The 26,197-nt window shown below is 41.1% G+C and overlaps 1 protein-coding gene and 1 long non-coding RNA gene across 2 annotated transcripts; both read right to left on the bottom strand.

The window, feature by feature from the left end:
* Positions 1-9,468: 9,468 nt before the first annotated feature.
* Positions 9,469-22,504, bottom strand: LOC309691007 (uncharacterized protein). Its single transcript, XM_082508533.1, has 2 exons — positions 22,494-22,504; positions 9,469-11,370 (listed from the first exon to the last, which is right to left on the bottom strand). Exon 2 carries the CDS (start codon positions 11,301-11,303, stop codon positions 9,876-9,878), a length of 1,428 nt encoding a protein of 475 aa, XP_082364659.1. The 5' UTR covers positions 11,304-11,370; positions 22,494-22,504; the 3' UTR covers positions 9,469-9,875.
* Positions 22,505-25,324: 2,820 nt separating this feature from the next.
* LOC309691306 lies at positions 25,325-25,882 on the bottom strand. The gene is made up of 2 exons (XR_014271947.1): positions 25,598-25,882; positions 25,325-25,519 (listed from the first exon to the last, which is right to left on the bottom strand). It is a non-coding gene; the product is annotated as an uncharacterized lncRNA (long non-coding RNA).
* Positions 25,883-26,197: the final 315 nt, after the last annotated feature.

Raw genomic sequence — 26,197 nt, 5'->3', positions numbered from 1 at the left:
TATGAAAACAAAAAGAAGATGCACATTCTCTGTCATATGGGCCTGCATGAATAAACTTTCTGAATCCTTTATTGGATGTGGATGATTACTATACCTTTCTAATGTGACGTTGTTGTCCCTGGCTCTCAATCTCTCTCTCTCCCTCCCACTCTGTTCCTGTGCTACTGCGAGTGTAATTACCGCCCCTCCCCCCTCTTCCCAGCGTGAAATAACCTTTTCTCGATATAAAAATGAAACTATTGCGATAGACCAATACAAATTAAGCTGCACAGAGCCAAACCAATCACAGCCGCAGCGTCACGTCACGTAACTTGTTACGTACAGCTCAAGTGCCAAGCCGCACATGTGTATTTGTTTGGGAAGCAGCCAGCTGCCATGCGGCTGGGTAATCGAGGAAATGACTAGAGAAAAATCAACCGAGAGCTTGGGTGACCAGGTTACCGAAGACAACACAGATGACGGTTCCAATGCAGGAGAGATTGTCGAAAGGAAAGGCCAGAGAAGTTCCGTAGTGTGGAGGTATTTCGGCTATTTGAAGTCTGACAAAAAACAGTAACGCGCACTGTAAATTGTGCCGAAAGCATGTTCCCAAGTCTGTCATCGTCTGTCATTTGTCATCGAAAACAACTAGGGGAATCCCTGCGAAGCAGCAACAGTCAATTGAGTCTGCTTTCTCCAGCGTCTTACCATATGACAAAAAAGCTAAGAGACATAGCAACATAACGAATGCCATAGCTTACTGTCTTGCTAAAGACATGCTACCAATAAACACGGTCAAAAATGAAGGATTCAAGCAGCTAATTAAGGTAATGGATCCTTGTTTCCAACTCCTTGGACATAAACATTTCTCTCAGACAGCGCTTCCAAAGCAATATTAAATAAGTTAGTCAATTTTGTCTCTTCTTCTGTAAAATAAACTAAGATTTATTTTTAGAATTAATATTTTGTTTCTAAGTGGAACTGACAATCTAGTAGTCTGTTTTGTTTGTTCTATTTTGAAACTTAAATGGTTTAGCGGCTACCTTTTGTGTAGTTTGTAATATTTGCCTTTATTTTGCCTAAACTGAAGCCTCATTTTAAGTACATCTACCCTGTTGAACTTATTATGGGAAATAAATATTTAAATCAAAACAAGCTGCTGATTATTTCACATTTTACTTGTGAGCAACAGCACATTTTAAATCTTACATATATAGTTATTTGGCTTATATCGTGATATATATCATTATCGCCTGAAATGAAAAAAGCATATCGTGATATGAAAAAATCTTGTATCGCCCAGCTCTACTTCTACACAACAGAACAACTACACAAGACAGCACAACACACTAAGTATACACTCCACACTAAACGTCACAAATCTCCCACATCTAAAAACTAACTCTCTGTCTCTCACTAGGTCGCTCTGTCTCGCTGCTGTTACCGTCACTCCCAAAACTTTCCCCTCTTCCTGAACAACCAAATCCTATGTGTTAAATTGGTCGACATGGTACATCTTTCCACTGATAGGAAAGAGGTGGCTTTTTTTCCCCCTGTTTTCTCGCTGTCCTTAGAAAACGCTTAAAACACACACACAAAAATGTGACTACAGTATTTAGAAAAAAGCGTGTCTTATATATATTGTCATAACTCTTGATTTACTGGCTTGTAATTAAAATTTAAAAACTTTGAAGTCCGAACTTTCAATGTGGGCTTAAATAGAGACTCAGCGTGGCTGCAGCTTGTTGCTATGTCAGCTTAGATCAGTCATGTGATTTGGAGGTGCAGTGTGTCCCTGGACCACGGAGGGTTAATAACACTCACCTTCTTCCATTTCCAGAGTGTAACATCCAACCACCTGTGTAAAAAGCAAAATTCCCATGGTGTTGTTCAAAATGTGCTCTGGCACAATCATAAATATTGCTTGCTACTGAAAACAAGAAAAAAGCTGGTCCTACTATGGGCTGAACCATTTGTAAATGGTGGAGGGGCGGGGACACTATGCAATATATTCAGTTTTAGCATTTGTATTCACTGTTGACTGTAACTACGCTCAAACTGTTAATGCTATCTTATTTTAATAAACTGGAGCTGGAGGTAGCAGAGCTGAAGATGTTGAGGTTCTCTTTAGGAGTGACGAGGGACATACACAGAGGGAGAGCTCAGGTTGGATGTTTTGGAGATCAAGCCAGGGAAGCCAGATTGAGATGGTTTGGACACGTTCAGAGGAGGGACAGCGATTATGTTGGTAAAAGGATGTTGAGGTTCATGCTGCCAGAAAGGCAGCATGAACTCTTCCTCCTAGAGGAAGACCAAAGAGGAGGTTCATGGATTTAGTGAAGGATGACATGAGGGTGGTTGTTGTGAGTGAGGCGGATGCAGAGGATAGGGTTAGATGGAGGCAGGTGATTCGCTGTGGAGACCCCTGAAGAGCGTAGACAAAAGGAAAAGAAGTGCTTTTTTCTGTCTGACATCTTGTAAAATACTCTTAATTTTATTACCAGGAACCACCAGATTGAAGAATAAAAGCATACAATGGAGCCTGAAAAGTGTCCCTCCAGAACTTGTATTTCCCAAACTTTATACTACACTTTAAGTACTTCTCAAAAAGGGCTGCTATTGTGTGCTAATAATATAGTTTTTTGGTTTTTTTTATGTATAAGCGAATAATGTAAACAATATTATCCAGAAATATGTGATAGCCTTTCAGCTCAAAGAATATTTAGATGTCTGAGAGTACCTGCATCTTCAAGAAAAATCCAGCATTTAGAGGCTCACACACACATTCTGCACAACCCAATTAACATTTGACTTGTTTGCTCTTTCATCCATTCACTCAAACTGCTCCCACCTGACACATTAGAATTAACTACAAAAACAAAAAGTTATCAACTGTGATAGATCAGTGTAGCAGTCAGTGTTAAAATGTAAAGATTTCTTTTTAAAATTAACTTTTACAGGTTATAAATTTCGGTTTCAGTTTGTTTACCTTTATGTAATTTGAGATATTACTAGTGTAGACATAGTCAATAATGTCTAAGCTGTCTGGAGAGAAGTTTCTAATTTAATGTTTTGTTTTTTATAAACAGGCCCTTCGGTCACAACATACTCCTGTGAAAGCTATTTTTACAATTTACTCAAGAGCCATGGTGATATTTTTTCTTGTGTAGGCTGGACCTCAAAGATGAAAATCAGACAAGAGTTTTACCTGCCAGCTTTTATTTCCAGTTATTTACATCTGAAACAGACAATCAACTTAGATGATATCGTTTGTTTAAACTAGAGATCCACCAATATGTTTTTTTGGGGGCCGAATATCAATTATTGTCATGGTCCTGCGTCCATGACTCAGTGATTTTGTGTTTTTTATTGTTATTATTTTCATTATTATTCGTGGGCTGTTTTGGGATGGTTTGTGTTTTGGGATTTTAGATACTGGGTTCTGGGGTTGTGTTCCCTCTATTGGTCCCTGGTGTTAGTGTTCCCCTGTCTCGTCAGGTTAATCAGGTCCAGCTGTGTCTCCCACCTGTGTGTGATTTCCCAGTGTCTCTCTGTGTACTTATAGTGTGTGTTTGCCTCTGTTCCTCGTCGCGTCGTCTGTGTTCATACTCTGTGAATTCCCCTGCGTGCTAAGTAACAGTATATTCAACAGCATTGGACTGTGTGTAACATTTAATACAGCTTTAGTATTAATCTACTTTTTTTCACCTCTTGTAATCCATGAAACTGCTTCAAACAAAGAGATGATGTGAATCGGATGCATGACAACGACTTTAAGTTAACAAAACAACCCTAAATAACAATCATTAGTTCCTTAACTTCAAATATAAATGTTAATGGTGGGAACTGTAACTTTAATTTTTATATTTAAACTCGCATAACAATATTCCCAAAAAATCAATAAGCCTAAGTAACAGTGAAACTTTTGGCTATGTAAAACATTTTTCAAGCATGGTAAAGTTTATTCAACATCCAGTGTCTACAAATTGCTTTTAAATAAGGCCGAAACCTGTGGCACAAGTTGCAATGCAATCATCAACCTGTTTGGAAAAGACATTGTACTTGTGGAAGTGCCCGGCACACGCAACGTTCCAAAACATGTAGAGGATATGAGGTAGTCTGCTTTGACTACTTCAACCTTCATGGTACCAGTCGGAATTTCCCACCCGACCTAAAACCTCATCAGCTGGCTGAGCTGGAATGGAGTGGCTGTAAAAATAATCAATGCATTAGAAATCAAATTAGATTCAAATTTTGAATCACAATGTAATTACACTTGCCTGTTTCAATGTAGGTCTTCAGAAATCCCACTGTTTGCATTTGGATGCTTAGTGGCTAAGGTGGATTATCATCGTCTTCATCATCGCCCTTATCTCCTGGCCAAACAATGTGGCTAAGAACAGCCTAAAATGAGATTTCAGAGACACACTTAAGAATGCAACTCCCTTAAAAACAGTTTTTTACATGTTAAATCTGTGAAGGGACTTTTTTCCGACACTTGGCATTTATATATGGTGTATTCTATGGGGGGCTCATGATGGCACTGGATTATCTGGCAGCCTTTAAAAGAATTTCCCTCAGGATGAATAAAGTATTATCAATCAATCATTTTGTCTCACTTAACGTATAATGGTAAAAGGACTGATTCTTACTTTTCTACTCTCCCAGACCCTTCAAAGATTTTTCTACAATAACTATCATTCTCACAATCACATTCTTATTTTCAGTACTTCCTACCAAAAATTCATACAGAGCGGGGAGCCAGGGATCTTAACAAGCTGCTGATTAGTAGATGACCTGCTCTAACTCCTGAACTCTGCAGCCTCCTCTAAAAGCAGCATTAACTGTCATGCAATCTAGCTTTGTCACTGTAGTCAGCATGTTAGAAATGCATTGAAATACCTGTGCAGTAAGAATGTTGTCTTCATGCTGGGGGAAAAAGACCACTGTGTCAGGTCTTTGTTGAAGCATGGTCAACAATCCGGTGTCCTTCAGACCTTTTCTGATGTGTTTTGTCTGCCTTTTAGTTCGGCCTATCACCTAAAACCATAATTAAAAATAACCACATGACATTTTCTTAGGTGATGACAATCTAAAAACAATTTTTGAAGGGGAATCTTACTGCATGATGGAGAAGCTGTTGGAACAGCCATCTGCGGATTTCTGCACTGACGGGTGGCAAGTCCCAGGAAATGGCCAAATTGTTAATGTCATCCCTCTGCTGCTCAGTGAGGTGTTTATTACCATCAAGCTTATGGACGAGAAAAGTTCCATTTTAGTATGTTGCAAATATATTGCCTAAAAAATCTGCATTTTCTGGGGGGGGATATCTAGATCTGGCACATCATCGGGCTGGACAGTGACAGTGTCTCTATCAGCTTGGACCAACATGTGAATAATAGCCTTGTTGAGGCCATGCAATCGTGGCCCATCGTTCAAAAATGAATGCCCAATTATTCTGCCTGCTACCACAAATAAGTCACTGTCTGCTAGTGATGGGACGGTCGTGAACGAAATGGCTCTTAGAGCCGGCTCTTTGACGTGAACGGCGCGAGCCGGCTCCTTATCGCGAGCCGTGTTTTTTTTTTTTTTTTTTTTTTTCTCTCACTCTCTCTCTCTCTCGCACTTTTTTTCCACTTCACTCAGCATGCAAGCCTTGCACTGTAGTGATGGGATTTCCGGCTTTTTTTAGAGATCCGGCTCTTTCGGTTCGGCTCACTAAAAAGATCCGGCTCTTTCGGCTCCGAACCGGCTCTTCAGGTTGTTTTGTTGCTTTAATTAATTTATTATTAACAATAATATAAAATTATGCACAAAAGGAATTAATAACGTAAAAAAGTGGTTTTATTTATATATGTTTATATATAAATAAATGCGGTGGCCCCTAGAGACAAAACACGTACAAACTCCAAAACACATTTCTAGCATGAACTGAACTTCCAAAGCAGAGCTACTAGATCACTTAAATTACACAATTGAAAGCATGTGTGTATTCTTTGTGTATTTATACACAGGCACTCATATATATTCAAATAATTAAAAAAAAAAAGTTCATTTACCTGTTACTACCACACACCAAATCCGGTCGTTGGTACTCGCTGGCTTGTGTAGCCACAAGATAACAAAGGCTCAACACTGCGCCCAGCGTCCTGGAGCACTTCTGTTGTCTTTTGTACGTGTTTTGAGTTTTTATGTGCTTCTGAGTTTTTACGTGCTTCGGAGTTTGTACGTGTTTTGGAGTTCGTACGTGATTTGAAGTTTGTATGTGCTTTGTCTCTTGGGGCCACCATAAATATACTTTTATTTATTCACTCCACATAAAATGTAATAAATAAATCATATAATACAAAAATCAACTATTCACATTTCAACTTTTAACTATTTAAATTTTCAGCTTTTTCCTTTTACAAATTTAAAGTGAAAAGAACACAAAACACTGCAAACCACAACACAATTAAATATAAATTAAAATATGAAAACAAACAGAAGATGCACATTCTCTGTCATATGGACCTGCATGAATAAACTTTCTGAATCCTTTATCATCTGCAACCGAAAATAGTTGTGGATGATTACTATACCTTTCTAATGTGACGTTGTTGTCCCTGGATCGCTGTCTCTCTCTCTCTCTCTCTCGCTCCTGCTCTGTTCCTGTGCTACTGAGTGTAACTACCGCCCCCCCCCCCCCCCCTCTGCCCAACGTAAAGCACAAGGCTCGCGTGCTGAGTGAAGTGGAAAAAAGTGCGAGAGAGAGAGGCTGAGAGAAAGAAAAAAAAAAAAAAACCCACGTGACGGCTCGCGATAAGGAGCTGGCTCGCATCGTTCACGTCAAAGAGTGGCTCTAAGAACCATTTCGTTCGCGAACGACCCATCACTATTGCGCTGGGCAGAGGGGGAGGGGCAGTAGTTACACTCAGTAGCACAGGAACAGAGCAGGAGCGAGAGAGAGAGACAGCGATCCAGGGACAACAACGTCACATTAGAAAGGTATAGTAATCATCCACAACTATTTTCAGTTGCAGATGATAAAGGATTCACAAAGTTTATTCATGCAGGTCCATATGACAGAGAACATGCATGTTCTTTTTGTTTTCATATTATAATTTATATTTAATTGTGTTGTGGTTTGCAGTGTTTTGTGTTGTTTCACTTTAAATCTGTGTAAAAGGAGAAAGCTGAAAATTTAAATAGTTACAAGTTGAAATGTGAATTGTGGATTTTTGTATTATATGATTTATTTATTACATTTTATGTGGAGTGAATAAATAAAAGTATATTTATGGTGGCCCCTACAGACAAAGCACGTACAAACTTCAAAACACGTACAAACCCTGAAGCACGTAAAAACTCCAAAACACATAACACGTACAATCTCCAAAATACGTAAAAATTCAGAAGCCCATAAAAACGCAAAACACGTACAAAAGACAACAGAAGTGCTCCAGGATGATAGGGGCAGTGTTGAACTTTTGTTACCTATTGGCTACAGAAGCCAGCCAGTACCAACGACCATATTTGGTGTGTGGTAATAATGGGTAAATGAACTTTTTTTAAAAAATTATTTGACTATATATGAATGCTTGTGTATAAATACACAAACAATACACATATGCTTTCAATTGTGTAATTTAAGTGATCTAGGTAGCTCTGTTTTGGAAGTTCAGTTCATGCTAGAAATGTGTTTTGGAGTTTGTACGTGTTTTGTCTCTGGGGACCACCACATATTTATATATAAACATATATAAATTAAACTACTTTTTTTTTCTTACATTAGTAATTCCTTTTGTGCATAATCTTATATTATTGTTAATAATAAATTAATTAAAGCAACAAAACAGCCTGAAGAGCCGGTTCGGAGCTGAAAGAGCCGGCTCTTTTTAGTGAGCCGAACGAAAGAGCCAGTTCTCTAAAAAGAGCTGGAAATCCCATCACTACTCTCTGCCAAAATCTGAGAAGTAGAAGGCACTAGATGGTTCTCTTGTCCCTCAAAGACAAGGGTCATGTTTGCTGCACCTGGAGAAGAACAGTACAAGCAAAATAAAAAAGCTATAGCTTTATCTATTGACGTAAGTAGTTGTCAAACATGATGCAAATACTTCAATGGTATCTTTTATTTTATTTCTGGAGTAAATTTTTCGAGGGATTATTTTAAAAACTCATCTCACATTAATTAAGAAAAGGATATAGAAACATACCGCTATGGATGTTTAAGCCATGTTGCAACTTTAGCATTGCCATGCTGAAAAAATGTCTCTGGACCCCAGTGCCAACAGCTGTGTCACCTATTTTAAAATTGGGAAAAGGGAAAAAAAACAACAACAACACAAGTAAAGTTACAAACTACTTTACAGCACCCTTTAATGGAAAATTCTCATTTACCAAGTTGGAATGTTAAACCGCCTTTAAAGAAACTAACTGACTCTATGCTTCACCATAAGCATTACCTTGTAAAGAACAACGAAAAGGTCCTGCCCAATCAATCTGTGGTCTTTTGTAGAAAGAAGTGATCTCTCGGCTCTGGGATGTTTGATCTTGTCAAATGTCAATGATAGCTGTGATTTTGGGGTTCTCCTCCTTTTCCTTTAAGAGATGCCTCTTAAACAAAACTGATCTTGGGGATCACTGGCCTTTTTCCACTGTTCTACTAAAAGATAAAGTACATTGTATGCAAAAATAACATTTTGTACTGTAAACCCAGTAAGCCAAAAAATTAAGACCCAGCACACTTTCTGGTAAGCATGTCAATATGGAATTTTAAATATACTCTGACATTTGGTATGAAAAGTAAATTCATAAAATTCATAAAAAAAAGGGGCTATGAATAAGATAGGAAATAAATATGAAAAATTAAAGTTAAAAATGAAATAACTGTATAACACTAACTGGGAAAGAATAAGATAAAATATATAATTTAAAGTTGAAAATAAAATAACTGTACAACAAAATACACAATACACAGTATAGAACTATATAAGAATGTATGAAGAAATATGAATAAATAAATATATGCACGCACACACACACAATAACAGCAGCTGTATAAGTATTAACTGGAAATGAAGAATATAGTGACCAGTGTTGTGTAATCCACATTATGTCTTGTGCAGTGCAAATATGCTTAAAGTGATTTAAGTGATAACAATGTCCAGTGTGTGTGTAAGAACTATATGTGTGGGTCAGTACTGTGTGGTGGTGTGATTGAGAGACCGTATCGCCTGCGGGAAGAAGCTCCTCCTCAGTCTCTCTGTGTTGGTCTTCAGGGAGCGGAATCGCTTTCCTGACCTCAACAGAGAGAACAGTCCGTTGTTGGGATGGCTGAGGTCCTTCACGATCTTCCTGGCCTTGGTCCAGCACCGCCTGCTGTAGATTGAGTGCAGGTCAAGGAGCTCGGAGCGGATGGTGCGCTCAGCTGACCGCACAACCCTCTGTAGAGCTCGTCTGTCCTGCATTGGTGCTGTTCCTGAACCAGGTTAAGATGTTTCCCGTCAGGATGCTCTCTATGGTGCACGAGTAAAAGTTCCTGAGCACCTTGGAGGGCAGTTGGAAGTCTCTCAAGCGTCTGAGGTGGTAGAGACGCTGACGGGCCTTTTTCACCACGGAGTTGATGTGACAGGACCATGACATGAACTGCGAGGTATTTGAAGCTGTACACTCTCTCCACTGGGCACTCGTTGATGACGGGGGTCTGGTAGTTCCTCTCCTGCTTAGTGCTGAAGTCCACTATCAGCTCCTTTGTCTTACTGACGTTTAGAAGGAGGTTGTTCCTCTGGCACCAGTTCTCCAGATTCCTAATCTCCTTCAGGTAGGCCGTCTCGTTGTTATCAGAGATCAGGCCCACCACGACGGTGTCGTCAGCAAACTTGATGATGGTGGTGGAGCTGGTAGTGGCCACGCAGTCATGTGTACAGAGAGTACAGCAGGGGGCTCAGAACACATCCCTGGGGGGCTCCAGTGCTGAGAGTGGTGGAGGCTGAGACATGTCCGCCCATTCTTACTGCCTGTGGTCTGCCAGTTAGGAAGTTGGAGATCCACTGACACATAGATGAGCTGAGTCCCAGATGCTCCAGCTTGGTGGTGAGTTTGGAGGGAATTATGGTATTAAATGCAGAGCTGTAGTCTATGAAGAGCATTTTAACATAATTCCCCCTTCTAGTGTCCAAGTGAGTGAGTGATGTGTGGAGGAGATGAGAGATGGCATCGTCTGTGGAAAGATTTGGACGGTAAGCAAACTGTAGTGGGTCCAGTGTGTCTGGTAGTGAAGAAATGATGAAGTCTCTGACCAGGCGTTCAAAGCACTTCATCACTACTGAGGTGAGGGCTACAGGGCGATAGTCATTGAGAGAAGCAGGGTGGGGTTTCTTCGGGACAGGAACAATGATGGACTCTTTGAAGCATGTGGGGATCACCGACTGAGATAAAGAGATGTTAAATATCTCAGTGAACACAGGAGCTAGCTGGTATGCGCAGTCTCTTAGGATACGACCTGGGATGCCGTCTGGTCCTGCTGTTTTCCTGGTGTTCACTCTCTTGAAGGCTCTCCTAACTTCATGCTCGGAGATGACGAGCACGTTTCCGGTGCTGGCAGTATCTTCCTGTCTGCAGCCGTTAGCGCCGCTAGCACTAGCATTGTTGGAGTCCTTAGCTGCAGCTTCGAAGTGAGCATAGAAAGTGTTCAGCTCGTCTGCCAGAGTCACGGCCGCGTTCGTCATACCGGTCGTTGGTGCTTTATAGTCCGTTATTGTCCTTAGTCCCCGCCATAGGCTCCTAGAGTCACTCTGTTGGAGTTGTGACTCTAGTTTCCTCCCGTAGCGCTGCTTCGCCTCTTTCACCGCCCTCCGCACGTTATATGACGCGGCTTTGTATGGGTCCATGTCCCCCGTCATGAGTCCCGTGTTGTAGGCAGCGGTGCGGGATCTCAGAGCGTCGCGGATGGTTTTATCCACCCACGGCTTCTGGTTGGGAAACGTTGTGATAGTCTTTGTCTCCACGGTATCATCCGCTAGTTTCCCGATGAATCCCACAACCGCTTCCGTAAACACGTTGACATCATCATCGGAGCTGTTTCTGAACATGCCCCAGTCTGCGTCATCGAGTGCGTCCTTTAACGCGGCCACCGATTGATCAGTCCAGCGCGCGATCTTCCTCTGAACCGGAACTTCCTGTTTTAGCCTTTGTTTGTATTTTGGCATGAGGAAGATGGCGGCGTGATCGGATTTGCCATACGGAGGGCGGGATTGTGCCTTGTAGCCGTCCTTGACCGTAGTGTAGCAGTGGTCCAGTGTCCTTTCACCATCCTTATTGTTGGCTGGGATGTCAGTGTTCATCTCAGCAGCAAAATTGAGAAGTGTGTCTCTGACTTCATGTGCTGTGTGATGAAGGTCATCCACTTCACTTTAACCAAAGTGGTGCAAAAGAAAAAAAAAGATCAGTGTTTAAACATATATACACTGATCTATCTATCTATCTATCTATCTATCTATCTATCTAGATAGATAGATAGATAGATAGATAGATAGATAGATAGATAGATGCAGGAATACTGTCAATAAAAGACAAGGTCACCTAAATAATGCACTCTAAAGAAGCAAAAGTATATTGTCAAAATGCCAGGATGAACACTGATAAAAGCTCATCCATGTGGTCAACATGATCATAGAAGATGAACAGGTTAGGTAAGGATGAGCCCCTGTTATGACATGATGCAAAGACAGAAGCAAGAGCATCTATAATTGTGCTACACATAGTATTTGTTTAGTGTTGTCCAACTAAAATGAACTTACCAATCACCACATGTACTGGCATGCAAGACCAAGTCATCTGGAGGATAACGATTTCCACAAACAGGTAGTGATGTGCGGATCGATCCTGAAATATCAGTTCCTCCGATACCAGTCATTTATGTTCTAGAATCGATTCTCACATTAAAATATCGATATTTTTAGTAATTTAGGGTTAATTTGTAGTTTATGATTAACAGCAACACAGTGGAAAGAAAATATAACATTCGGATTGTCTACATTCAAAGGAACTACTTCCTCTTCCGCCTTTCATAGTCATGTGCGAAATACGGCTGTATAAATGTCTCGCAGCCCCTTGGCACGCGCACTCACAACAATAGCTGAGCGTAATTGTGCAGACGTATTTTACCTCCACAAACAGCTGAGACATGGTTTGCGATACATGTGGCAAAAAAGTGCTCCAAGAGTGAGGTGTTGTGGCTATACTTTCCCAACCTTGAGACCTCAGAATTAGGGAGACATTCAAAAGGGCTGTTGGGGGGGTGATAAATACATTTTACAGTGTTTATTTATCGGATAAAATACGTTAAATGTCACCGTTATTATTAGCTGGTCCGGAAACAGCGGGGGTGTCCAAATTCAGAGGCTGCTTCCACCTGAGGACCCGCCCTTCGGGGTCTAAAGAAAGCCGTGTAGTACGGCATGAGTTCCCTCGGTGGAGTGAAACTCAGCCGTCTGCTCCTTGCTATCTAAAATATAACCTGGCGCTGGCGTAAACTCTCGACCATCTCACACTTTCTTTAATTAGTTTTCTGTTTGATGTTTATTCAGCTGTGTGAAAACCCCAGAGGAACCCACCCGAGGGATTAATAAAGTTTAATTTAATCTAATCTAATAACTTTAATCTCAGCCAAACCGATTTACTCACGAACAAATAAAACACTGAAAAAGCCAAACAATAACATTTTTAAGTTATCAAAGTGACTTATATATCATGTTTAACTCCGAGTAGCGAAAGGCCGCAGGGGTTTGAAAACGATGTGTCGATCGGCTCAGATATTTGAAATTTACACAGCTACATTCTCACCTGAAAACATGTTAAAAGTTGGGGGTTTTTTTGCGACCCAGAAAGAGAAATAAGAGTAATATTAAAACTAAGTAGCTGCCGCCATTGTTGGAAACTGGAATTGGCTCGGCCGCTCTATGAATTCTGCAATATGGTTTTTCAATTTTGTTGTCCAGGTGGAAATTCGGGAGAATGGTGGCTCCGGGATTCTCCCGGAAAAATCGGGAGGGTTGGCATGTATGGTTGTGGCAACATCACTAACCTTGTCAAACACCTCAGAGTAAATCATATCACAGAATATGAGGCGTGTCTGTTGAGAGGAACTGAAGAGGAGGAGAGGGACAGGTGCTGCTAGGGCGAGACAGACGTCTCTCATGGAGTCCTTTAATGCTGCAGGCAGGCAACGTGTTCAAATAGCACACAACTTCAGGTTTTTTTTTTTTTTATTTCTATATGATGAACTCTGCATTATTAAGTGATAAGAACAAGTAATCTGATGTCCTGTAATCATTATGACGCTATAATTTGAGATGCAATAAATAAAATACGTTTTTTTGTATAAAGTATCGGTATCGGATCAGTATCGTCGATACCACCCTGAATATTACTTGGTATCGGATCGGAAAGGAAATCAGTGGTATCGCACATCACTACAAACAGGACAAGAAGGCTGAAGAGGATATTGCAATTAAAAAGTGTATTAATTTTAGTCCTAGCAAAGATGAACAGTCCAAATCTAGCACAGAATGCCACAGGTAATTAGGAAATAATGAAACAGTTGAACAAAGATCCGCTTGGAATTTTGTATTGTCCATATTACAATGTTAAATATATCTGGGAACTCACCTCCAATTGGACTTCATTCTGATGTGCCTGGTCAGTCATGCTTTCACACGCAGCTTCCTGGTAAAGGAATATAATGTTACATTACACATTTATGGTAGGTACATGCTGCTCACGATTTGTCATTTAGAGCAAACTAGGGGATCAACGTCCCTCATGGGGACACTCCAATAGGGCATAAAGTTTTGGACTCTCCACCAATTGCTCTAAAGAAACGAAGAAGCTTCTCAGATGAGAGGTGGCATATTTTCAAAGAAACTTATAGAAGTCCAGATGTTTTCTTTGAAAACTCTTTAGACTACAATGACTGGGATGATTGAGAAACTTCACAGACATTTAGAGCAAAAATTACGACTGATTTCAGCACATACATTGACGCATGTATGGAAATTCACCCAAAGTGGTCTTGGGTAAAGCATAATATTCTGTCCTTGCATTTTGAAAGTAGTAAAAAGAATACAACTTAAAGACTGCAGGAGCCAAAGACTGCTCCTGTTGAAAATATATTTATATGTTATTGAACATCTGCATCTTCATTTAAACAATACCATATGGTTTCCGGATATATCCCTATTCCCTTACTAACCTAATATTAAAATAGTTAACAGTATAACTAATAGTCAGAAGTGAGAGTTTAAAAGAACACTAAGGAAGCTCGTTAGGCCATAGTTACAGAGGTAGAAGAAAATTTAAATCAAATACTTTATACACGCACATATTTGTGCTGTCAGTGGTAATCTCCTTAAAATGACGTTAACCGATTTTCCGTTAGCAAGTTAGCGCAGGGTAACACATTAGCGCGGTTTGCTCCTTAATGCGTTAGCAGCTACTGAAAGTTAAGCTAGGTCACCTAACTTTCAGTAGCTGCTGAAAGTTGTTGTATACTATAATTACTGTAGTATTACTGTAACACAAACTCAGGGGTGACCAGGGACCAGTGCTAAGGTCAAGTCAGAGCATTTCAGTTCCAACTAGAAAAATTTGCATTTCCTGCGAAAATGCTGTGTGGATGCCTTAACGCTGAAAAAAGTTGAAAAAAAACAAACAAAAAAAATGTTGCCCTGAGGAGGATTCGAACCTGGCCCTTCTGGTACTCAAGGCAGGTACTCATCTCACTGCGCCAAACTCTTTCTCACAAAGAAGAGGTGGAGAGACTGACAATTGTGCTGAAATGAGCAGAAGAGGCTGAGAATTGTGCTGATAAGAGGTGCAAATTTTGTAGAAACGAGGTGAAAATTCTGCTGAAAAGAGTTGAATGAGCAGAATTCTGCTGAAAAGGTTTTTGCTGAAAAAGCTGGTATTTGTGCTGAAAAGTGGTGAAAAAACTGAAAAATGTTCTGAAAGGGGGTGAAAAAGCTTAAATTTGTGTCGAAAAGAGTTAAAAAAGTTTAAGTGTTAACTGAAAGAAATGTTGCCATGAGTGGGATTTGAACCCGGGCCTCTCAGTCCGAGAACGGATGCTCATCTCACTGAGCTAAAACACAGCTCAACCCAGCAAGGAAAATCAGTGAGGCCACTGATAATATGCAAAAAAGGGCAAAAAATATTGAAAAGAAAAATCAATATCTCAAAAAGTATATAAGTTATGAGCACCAAAAGTCATAGATGGAATTAGCAGAAAGAGCAGAATTTAAGATTTGAACTGAGAAAATCGGCTGAAAATTGAGGGAGTAGTTAAGCGCCGAAAAACGTAGGAAGCAACTTGAAGATGAAGAAAAGATAAAGAACTAGAAAAAATTGCATTTCCTGCGAAAATGCTGTGTGGATGCCTTAATGCTGAAGATGTCTGCTGAAAAAGTGTAAAAAAAAAACAAAAACATTGCGGTGAGCAAGATTCGAACCTGGCCCTTCTGGTCTCAAGGCAGCTACTCATCTCACTGAGCCAAACTCATTCTCACAAAGAAGAGGTGGAGAGACTGAGAATTCTGCTGAAATAAGCAGAAGCTGCTGAGAATTGTGCTGATAAGAGGTGAAAAGGCTGAAAATGTTTCAGAAGAGGTGAAAAAGCAGATTTTGGGCAGAAAAGAGGTGAAAATTCTGCTGAAGAGAGTTCAATGCGCAGAATTTCTGCTGAAAAGTTTTTTTTCCTGAAAACAGCAGAAAAAAACTGAAAATTTTGCTGAAAAAAGGTGAATGAGCAGAATTCTGCTGAAAAGAGCAGAAGCTGCTGAGAATTATGCTGATAAGAGGTGAAATGTTTGAAGATTTGGCAGAAAAGAGGTGAATGAGCAGAATTTCTGCTCCAAAAAGTTTTTCCCGAAAACAGCTGAGATTTGTGCTGATAAGAGGTGAAAAGGGTTGAATGAGCAGAATGTCTGCAGAAAAGATGGAAAGAAGCAGAACATTGCGCTGAAAAGAGTTAAAAAAGTTTAACTGTTAACTGAAAGAAATGTTGCCATGAGCGGGATTTTAACCCGGGCCTCCCAGTCTGAGAACGGATCTCATCTCACTGAGCTAAAACACACCTCAACCCAGCAAGGAAAATCAGTAGTAGTATTCAAACCTGCACCAACAGATATCACAGCAATCACAGCAGCTGCTAATCTCACTGAGCCAAAGCAGTTTTTGTCCCAACAAGAGATATGATGAGAGAAAAAATATGCAGGGGGGGGGGGGGCGAAGAAGCTGAATTGTTGTGAAAAGAGGTGAAGAAGCAGAACTGTATGCTAGAAATAGTGCTGATAAGTGGTAAAAACACTGAACTTTCAGCTGAAAAGAGGCAGAACAACCTGGTTTTGCTCAATTTCACCAATTAGAGGTACTGCTTCTGTCTGCTTCATAAGGATGTGTTTAACTGGCACCCTTAAAATGTGTAGTGAAATGTTTACTCGTAGTTGTATTCACCCTTTTCCTCACTCTCCCTCACCTCACCAGACTGACCTTGTTTCCTCATTTATTTTCTCACCACTGATTGCCTCTGCAGTCTGTGCTTTCATTGAACACACCTGGCACACATTATATATGAACTGCACTCACCTCCAGCTCCTTCATCTCAGTCCCATTGCAGTTGAGGTGAGTTTGATTTGGTTCTTCCGTACACTTTTTGGCACTTAACTACTTCCACAATTTTCAGCCGATTTTCTGCTAATGTGTGCTATGTCTTTTGGTATTTTTCACTATTATACTTTTTAAAATATTAAGCTTAATTTGTCTCATTGAAATGAATGGGAAACTTCTGCAATTCTGCTAAAATTTTCTTGTATTTGAAACTTAACTTCTTCCTCATATTTTCACCTAGAACAACCATTCAAACTTTAAAATCTTCTCAAATTATTGGGCTATTCAGGTATAAATCAGCTTTTTCAAATCTTTTACCGTTTTACTTTTATGCCTCTTAAAGTTTTGAGTTGCAAAATTGTGATTTTTCACAAAATACATGCGTTGTTAGGGTTGCTATGCTCTTGGCAACCAGTGTGCCACTGAAGCTTTTGCAGTCTTCTCTTCATGTCCGAACAACTGTTTGCTACTTGCTCAATTTCCACTCAACTTCCACAAATTATACATCAAAACGTAGGTATTTTTGCTGGCTTTCAGAAAATGTCACTATCATTGTTGTGGGATTTATAGAACTTTGGCAAATCTCCTCAGACCAACACAAGGTCTCAAAACTCTGCATAGAAAGTCAATGGAGAGCTTGTTCAAAATCATCGCTGAATTTCTGTAATGAGAGGCATATTCGAATCGTCATATCTCCTTAACGAAGCAAAGTTAAGACATGAGGCTTGTCCCGGTATATCTTCAGACACTCGTGATGCTCACAATTCAAGAATTTCTTTCTCACCTATTACTGTTCTGAAATGAGTTACTTTTTTGAGGGTAGGAAATTCATCCTTTGCTAAGATTTCAAACTCTGGAAATGAACCACTTTTTTCTCTCGTCATAACTTTTTGTTGGATTTCCACAGAGACCTGAAAATTTTCATGACTGTTCACCAAAGCCTGCTGTCTCTTACGGTGAAAGAATGATATCAATACTCCAAACAGATTTAGAGTTAAAAAGCGTTGTTTGGGGGCAAGTCAAGGCAGTTTTTGCTTCGCTCTACTCAGTTATGGTGCATTAGAAGTCAAATATCTTTAATAATTCATATTTTAATGATAAATTTTCAACACTGGAAGATTCCCCCATCTCTTCTGAACAAAACGGTGTAAGAATGACCGCTCTAGCCCCTACGGTTAGGAAATTATAGTCATTTGTTTGAGGGGAGTCCTCACTATGAGAAATAGACTGCAAAAATCCTGTGTCTCTCTGTCTCTGTGCTGCATGCACCTGTTTTGGCGGGAAAAAGTACACAGCCTCTCTGATTGGTGGATTCAAATTCAGCAGCTCTCAGGCTGCTTGACTGAACTAAAGTTGCTTTTCTCTTCCTGTGTGTGTGTGTGTGTGTGTGTGTGTGTGTGTGTGTGTGTGTGTGTGAGACAGAGAGAGAGAGCGAGCCTTTTTATGGGATGATCTTATTGTAAGATTTAAATTCAATATACAGTGGGGCAAAAAAGTATTTAGTCAGCCACCGATTGTGCAAGTTCCCCCACCTAAAATGATGACAGAGGTCAGTAATTTGCACCAGAGGTACACTTCAACTGTGAGAGACAGAATGTGGAAAAAAAAAAAATCCATGAATCCACATGGTAGGATTTGTAAAGAATTTATTCGTAAATCAGGGTGGAAAATAAGTATTTGGTCAATAACAAAAATACAACTCAATACTTTGTAACATAACCTTTGTTGGCAATAACAGAGGTCAAACGTTTACTATAGGTCTTTACCAGGTTTGCACACACAGTAGCTGGTACTTTGGCCCATTCCTCCATGCAGATCTTCTCGAGAGCAGTGATGTTTTGGGGCTGTCGCCGAGCAACACGGACTTTCAACTCCCGCCACAGATTTTCTATGGGGTTGAGGTCTGGAGACTGGCTAGGCCACTCCAGGACTTTCAAATGCTTCTTACGGAGCCACTCCTTTGTTGCCCGGGCGGTGTGTTTTGGATCATTGTCATGTTGGAAGACCCAGCCTCGTTTCATCTTCAAAGTTCTCACTGATGGAAGGAGGTTTTGGCTCAAAATCTCACGATACATGGCCCCATGCATTCTGTCCTTAACACGGATCAGTCGTCCTGTCCCCTTGGCAGAAAAACAGCCCCATAGCATGATGTTTCCACCCCCATGCTTCACAGTAGGTATGGTGTTCTTGGGATGCAACTCAGTATTCTTCGTCCTCCAAACACGACGAGTTGAGTTTATACCAAAAAGTTCTACTTTGGTTTCATCTGACCACATGACATTCTCCCAATCCTCTGCTGTATCATCCATGTGCTCTCTGGCAAACTTCAGACGGGCCTGGACATGCACTGGCTTCAGCAGCGGAACACGTCTGGCACTGCGGGATTTGATTCCCTGCCGTTGTAGTGTGTTACTGATGGTGACCTTTGTTACTTTGGTCCCAGCTCTCTGCAGGTCATTCACCAGGTCCCCCCGTGTGGTTCTGGGATCTTTGCTCACCGTTCTCATGATCATTTTGACCCCACGGGATGAGATCTTGCGTGGAGCCCCAGATCGTGGGAGATTATCAGTGGTCTTGTATGTCTTCCATTTTCTGATGATTGCTCCCACAGTTGGTTTTTTCACACCAAGCTGCTTGCCTATTGTAGATTCACTCTTCCCAGTCTGGTGCAGGTCTACAATACTTTTCCTGGTGTCCTTCAAAAGCTCTTTGGTCTTGGCCATGGCGGAGTTTGGAGTCTGACTGTTTGAGGCTGTGGACAGGTGTCTTTTATACAGATGATGAGTTCAAACAGGTGCCATTCATACAGGTAACGAGTGGGGGACAGAAAAGCTTCTTACAGAAGACGTTACAGGTCTGTGAGAGCCAGAGATTTTCCTTGTTTGAGGTGACCAAATACTTATTTTCCACCCTGATTTAGGAATAAATTCTTTACAAATCCTACCATGTGAATTCATGGATTCTTTTTTCACATTCTGTCTCTCACAGTTGAAGTGTACCTCTGGTGCAAATTACTGACCTCTGTCATCATTTTAAGTGGGGGAACTTGCACAATCGGTGGCTGACTAAATACTTTTTTGCCCCACTGTATTTAGACTGGTTGACTGAATTGGATCTTGTGTTCGTGTGTGTGTGTGTGTCTGTGTGTGTGTGACAGAGAGAGAGAGAGCCTTTTTATGGGATGATCTTATTGTAAGATTTAAATTCAATATATTTAGACTGGTTGACTGAATTGGATCGTGTGTGTGTGTGTGTGTGTGTGTGTGTGTGTGTGTGTGTGTGTGTGTGTGTGTGTGTGTGTGTGTGTTTCCTTATGTGTCCATATTTGTGATTGTGTGGCTTATATTTTTTTGCCGATTTTTTTTATTTAACAAGTATATTTGAGGGACCCTCAGCATGTTCAGCATTTTTTCAGCTTGTGATTTTACTTTTCCAGTATTTTCACTTACTATTTGTATGTATTTAAAGAACGGTGATAAGTGTGAAGTTTATTTTGAGAATATTTTATGATGATGGTAATTTGACAGAAGTACTGTAATGATTTGTGGGCTGTAGTTTTTGAACTTCAGGAACTTCAGAAACACATTTGGGGTGTAAGGCAGGGATGGGCATTCCAGGCCTTATGGGCTGGTGTTTTAGATGCGTCCTTCATCCATCACAGCTGAGTACAATTGCATTATCAACATGTCATGAAGTTCTCCAGACGCCTGGTAATAAACTAATCATTTGATTCAGGTGTGTTGGCCCAGGGTCATATCTGAAAGCTGCAGGACACTGGCCTTAGAGGCCTGCAGTAGCCCACACCTGGTGTAAGAGGTGAAGAGGTTTGTCTGGGGAAAATACAGAGACTGCATGAATGCAAAATGTTTTATTGTAATATCAGAAGTGTATCTAGCAGATATGTATAAATTTGTGTGTAAATATATTGTTTTTTTCTTTCAGAATGGCCTTGATGCAACTCATCAATACTCGTCCGGAGACCCCTTATTTCCGGCCACCAGCGTTACATGTCTGTGTGCTTAAAGTTAGTGAACAGGCAAGGGTGACTAAATGGGACATAAATGAGGGAGTGGCAAAAGCTGTCACTACAAAGCGTAACAAGGTGGCAGCCCTCTCTGATGGGAAGATTGTTGTTAAGGTGAGGTTGTATGAGGCTTTTGTATCAAAAGTGCAGTAAGGCTTTTCCTATATAATAAAAGGGCACGAGCTAAGAGGGACAGCTCCCCCCTATAGCATTTATATTAGTGCCTCCACACAATTTTTCAAGTCCTCTGCCCAGTGTGTGTCCGAAGAGCTTTTTTCCAAAGCAGAGGATCTTTTGCATCCCCCGGCTCCTTTGATGCAGCTGAAGATGAGCTCCATAAATGCCTATTTAGGCATCTACACAATTATTACCAAAACGCCATCTCATCTATTTGAACACATGCAACACTAGGGCTAATGTTGAGAGCCCTTTTTAAGCTAGCTTTTGGCACCGTGAAAAAGTTACAGTCTAGTAACCGAACATGATATTCAAAAATATATTGTGTCCAAATTCATGGGCTGCATTCTCCTGAGGCCGCATTTGTAGACCGATTACGTCACAGCGACGCGCCGAAGGCTGTCCAAATTCGTAGACCCCTCCGAATGCAGCCGACAAATGCGTGCTCCTTTTTCCGAATTTGAAGGATGGGTCGGGTGTGTCCTTCGTGGCCCACCATATCCCAGAATTCATAGCGCGGCCCAGCCAAGCTCCAGTTTCCGGCTAATGGCGGCCGCTACTAAGTTTTAAAATTACTCTTATTAATCTTTCTGGGTCACAAAATAAACTTTTAACATATTTTCAGGCGAGAAAGTAGCTGTGTAAACATCAAATATCTGCTCGGTTTATCAAGATATCGCATCTTTGCTAAAGTGCTTCGACGTTTTCGGAGACGTCTGCTACCCACCAGCTTGATAGCTAGCCGGGAGCTCGAGGGTTACTGATGCGGCCGAGAACGGCACAACTCCCGGCACATCATTTTCAGATCACCGCGGACTTTCGCTGCTCGGGTTAAACGTTGTCAGCCGGTGATCAGCTGATCACGGGGCCGGGGTTAAAAGAGAGACGCCACCCACCTGTTCGCCGCTCAGACATCATTCTCTTCGTGTCAGGAGTTCCGAAACTCTGCCGACGTCAGTCTCCGCCTGATTCAGCAACCGTGAGTGATTATCCCTTCAATCCTTTTTCTCTTCCCGGCTCCGCTCGCTCTCTGTCGGTAACGACCATTCCGAAGCCACGCTTCGTGCACTGATCGTTACTAGAATAACTGCGTGCCTGCTCCAAACCCACCGCTAGCCTTCGCCGCGCTTGGGTCTAGCCAGCACGCCACACGGGCACGCCGAATTACTGTGTGTAACCCGCCCAGCCGTGACAAACGTAATATATAAGTCACTTAGACAACCTAAAAATGTTATTGTTGGGCTTTTTTCAGTGTTTTGTTTGTTCGTGAGTAAATCGGTTTGGCTGAGATTAAAGTTATTAGATTAGATAAAATAAAACTTTATTAATCCCCCGGGTGGGTTCCTCCTTGGTTTTTACACAGCTGACTAAACGTCAAACAGAAAACTGATTAAACAGAAGTGTGAGATGGCCGAGAGTTTACTCCAGTGTCCTGTTATATTTTAGACAGCAAGGAGCAGACGGCTGAGTTTATTAAACTCCACCGAGACAGCGGTGACGCTAATCAGAAGGCTAGACCGTCCAATTTCACGGCCGTTTACTTCCGGCCTACCCGATCTTCTGAGGACCCGGCCCACGTAGACCGCGAAGGCCGGGTCCTCAGGAGGATGCAGCTCATGAATTTGGACACGACCTATGTCGTTCCAGTAAACCATAAATTAAAGCTTACCTGCGCCGCAGAAGCGCCACCGCTGTCCTCCATCTTCTAACTGTGTTACCCTTCCAGGACCTGAAGGTCCGTAAAGCACCCCCCTCTTTACTTGAAAAAAAAAAGGCACTTGAAAAGTAACACAAAATTACCTGCCTTTGCAGAAAAACACAAACTTTTCAGAAGTACTTTAGGTTTTGTGTGACACAAAAACAAAACCTTGTTTACTCTTTCCCTCCTACTCTTCTAGACTTGTGATTTGTGACATATCTACACAGTTAGCATGTTTTTGACAGCGTTTGACTTCAATTTCATGTGGACAGTTTTTATTTTATTTTTTTTAAACTGCTCGTGTGGATGGGATTTTTTTTTTTTTTTTTAACAAAAAACCAAAAATCTCAGTTTTCAGAAATACCCGTGTACGTTTGAATGTAGCCTTAGGGTATGCAGAAATCCAGTGTATTTGTTTGGTTTCATTTTTTTCCGTCCCTTCAGAGACAAAAGATCTGTTAGGTTATTTTGTAGAAATTAATTCCTGAATAATAAATGACTTGAATTGTGTATTCTGATACAGATTGTGACAGCAGGGATTGTCGTGTGTTTAAAAAGCGGACCAAAAGTGCAGACATGGAAGAAAACACACTATAACAAAAAGCGAGCCTTTATTTTGGCTGAATACCATGAACAGAAAACGAGGGAAAATTTAAACTAAAACCTATCCTGGGATAAACTAAGGTTAACTATGAAAACTGTGACAAGAAACATGAATCTGGACTGGAGCAGAAAACCTGGAGAAACATGAAGCAAGACAAACAGACAACCCAACACTGAACAGAGGAGACAGAGGACTTAAATACACAGGAGGGTAACAAGGGAAGTGGAAACACCTGGGGAGACACAGCTGCCACAAACGATCATAATGCCACAGGGAAAAAAATAAAACATGGCAACAGGAAACATGGAGAGATACAGACATGACAAGACCAGGTTGACAATTAGAACATGGAACACGGGGAGAGACTAACGCACAGGCATACTGAAAGTAAAACGCTGAGGACAAAATGGACTACATAGAGGACAGGAAAAGACTCATAAATCAGGAGACATAGATGAACAAAAACTAGACTCAACATTTTGTTTTCTCTCTTAGAAAAACCCAACACCCCTGGCCATCAGAAATAATGCTCTGGAATGATTGTAGATACTGTTGTAGTTATTTTAAACCTCAAATCCCTGTACAGGAGAATCCAGTTCAAAGTTAAAATATCTTTGTTTATTTACATAACTGGCCAATAACTCCTGTGAACTTTGGTGTGGGTCAGCCTCTTCAGAACTCCGTCAACAATCGTGTTTACTGCAGCCAGGTCAATGTCTTTCTTCTGCAATATATCAGATGCAGTAGCATTCATTTGGAAGTTGGGACAGGTGATCTCCAGACACAGGATGAATTCAAAATTGATGCTTTTGAGAAGGATCATTGCATCACCTGCTGAAGAGTCTGGGGGGATCTTGCTGTAGTATTTCCCTCAGAAACTGCATGACAACTGGGAGGATCTTCCTCATTGTGTTGAGGAAAGTTTCTCTGCAGTCCACCTAGTATCTAACAGCTCCAGTGGGTGCTGCTCATGGTACAACTTCTCCTGCATTTTAAATACAGTGTTGTTTAGATGAGTTGGCCACAAAAGTGAAAAGCTTTTCAATTACGTTGAAAAAGCTGACAAAACACGTTTGACTCTCTACCAAAACCAGATTAAGGCAATTTGCCTGACAGTGGACATATAAGGCCTTTGGATTTTTTTTTTTTTTGTATTCTTAACTTAAGTAAAGCACCAGCTCATGTTTGCAGTTCTTGCAATTTCCAGTTGTTGACTCCAAATTACCTAAAGGAAGCGGTTACTACTTTCCATGTTGTGCACGTCTGACAACAAAGGAAACCTGCTCGGTCTGCGATACATCTGTGGTTTCATCCATCAACATAGAAAAGATTTCACACTCTTGGATGACACATAGAATAGAATAGAATTCAACTTTATTCTCATTGCACATGCACAGGTACAGGGCAACGAAATGCAGTTTGCATCCATCCAGAAGTGCTTTAGTGATATAGATATATTACAATATATATTAGCAATAGTATAGATATGAAAGTATATTACAGAAATGGGTCTATTATGGTATGTTATAATGTACACGGTATGAAGTATGCTGTGAATATTCTATAACTATAAGTATGCGTGGCTTTGGCCACATCTTACTGATGTGGCCAAAGCTTTGATTATGCTGTTTTGGCTTCTGTTTGAGAGGAGTGAGAGGTCTTTTTCCAGGTCCCTGTCTCTCTTTTATGGCATGAAATTTAATCACACTGTCATACTTACTGAACAATTCAACTCGATTTTTGGCTCATCATGTCCCCTGAAAGGCGTACCCTGTCTTGCAAGGTAGAGAGTGATGGCTATGAAACAAGACAACATTTCTCTGTTTCTCTCTCTCTCTTTGTCTTTTGCAGCTTGTGACACTTGGTCAGCTACTTTAAAAGCTGCCTTCAAGGTTGTTGTTTTTTAATGAGTTCCACCTTACCATACCACACATGTGAGAATCTGAGGCACTATGCTCTTTAATCTTTTCTAAAGCCCTTCTCCACCGATTTAACCCGTTTCCCGGGTTTTGTGACTTGTGTACTTTTTGTAATTTAAGAAAAGATGGCAGCTGAAACAAAACATATCATCAGCACTTGGAGAATACTCTAGCCATGGATTATTCTAATACCATTTCTTTTAAAATTATCATCCTGTCACGGGCTGCGATGGCAGACCGTGGAGTGACAGTGAAAGCAGGGCCCAAACGCGAGACTCTAAGTGAAGGACAGTGGATTTATTTACAGGAGGTGAAAAACACACAACTATATACAAAATCCCAGCACTGTGGTCCCGTGGTGATTCTCCCTGAATCCCACACAGTGCAGATGTCCGTGAGAAGTGAAAGGTGGCGACTCCAAAAAACTCCAATTCCCACACCGTGACTTTAGAGGCGTACTCCGCTCCCGATTCCTGGTAACACAAAAGGCAGAGGGTTAGCAGGGGATCTGTTTCCGCGGAGGTTACGTAAAAGCTCACGGCAGTACTGACGAGTTCTGACTCAAGGATCCAGCGTCGGCCTCAGCTCAGCTGCAGTCCTAAATGCCGTTCCTAGACGAGCGTAATCTGCTGCAGCTGGCAGAGGACGACGAGCGGCAGGTGCGGCCGTCTCTCGAGTAGACCACTTCCGGGTTCGCAGTCTCCTCAGCGAACCCACACCTCCGGAAGCTCACACAGAGACACATGGAGAGATGGAGAGCAAACCAATACAACACACGGAAAACATAAACATACACTGAAAATGCCTGAGCCCTGGGTCCCTAGACCCAGGCCATGACACATCCCTCTTCATTCTTTGGATATGATGACAGTACTGGTTGGCAGGGTCCAATATTATCACACATTTGAATAAAGGCCTCATCATACTGTGTGTGGAATTGCATGACATGGGCAGGATAATCAATTTGTGAACCTTGTGTAAGTTTTTTTTAGGCATCCTAAATAATCAATTCCTGCTCAAATTTCTGGGCTCCCAACCCATTAAACATTAGCTGCCTCCCCCGCTTGGCCATCTGAATCTTTTTTATCAAGCCATTTTGCCTTCTTCAGTGATGCACATTACTTTAGATTAGAACTTCTATTTCTGTTATT

Source organism: Aulonocara stuartgranti, assembly GCF_965226115.1.
Source record: "Aulonocara stuartgranti genome assembly, chromosome: 16".
In the NCBI taxonomy this organism is placed as follows: Eukaryota; Metazoa; Chordata; class Actinopteri; order Cichliformes; family Cichlidae; genus Aulonocara; species Aulonocara stuartgranti.
Note: the sequence above shows the minus strand (reverse complement) of the source record. Positions and strands in the feature narration are given on the sequence as shown.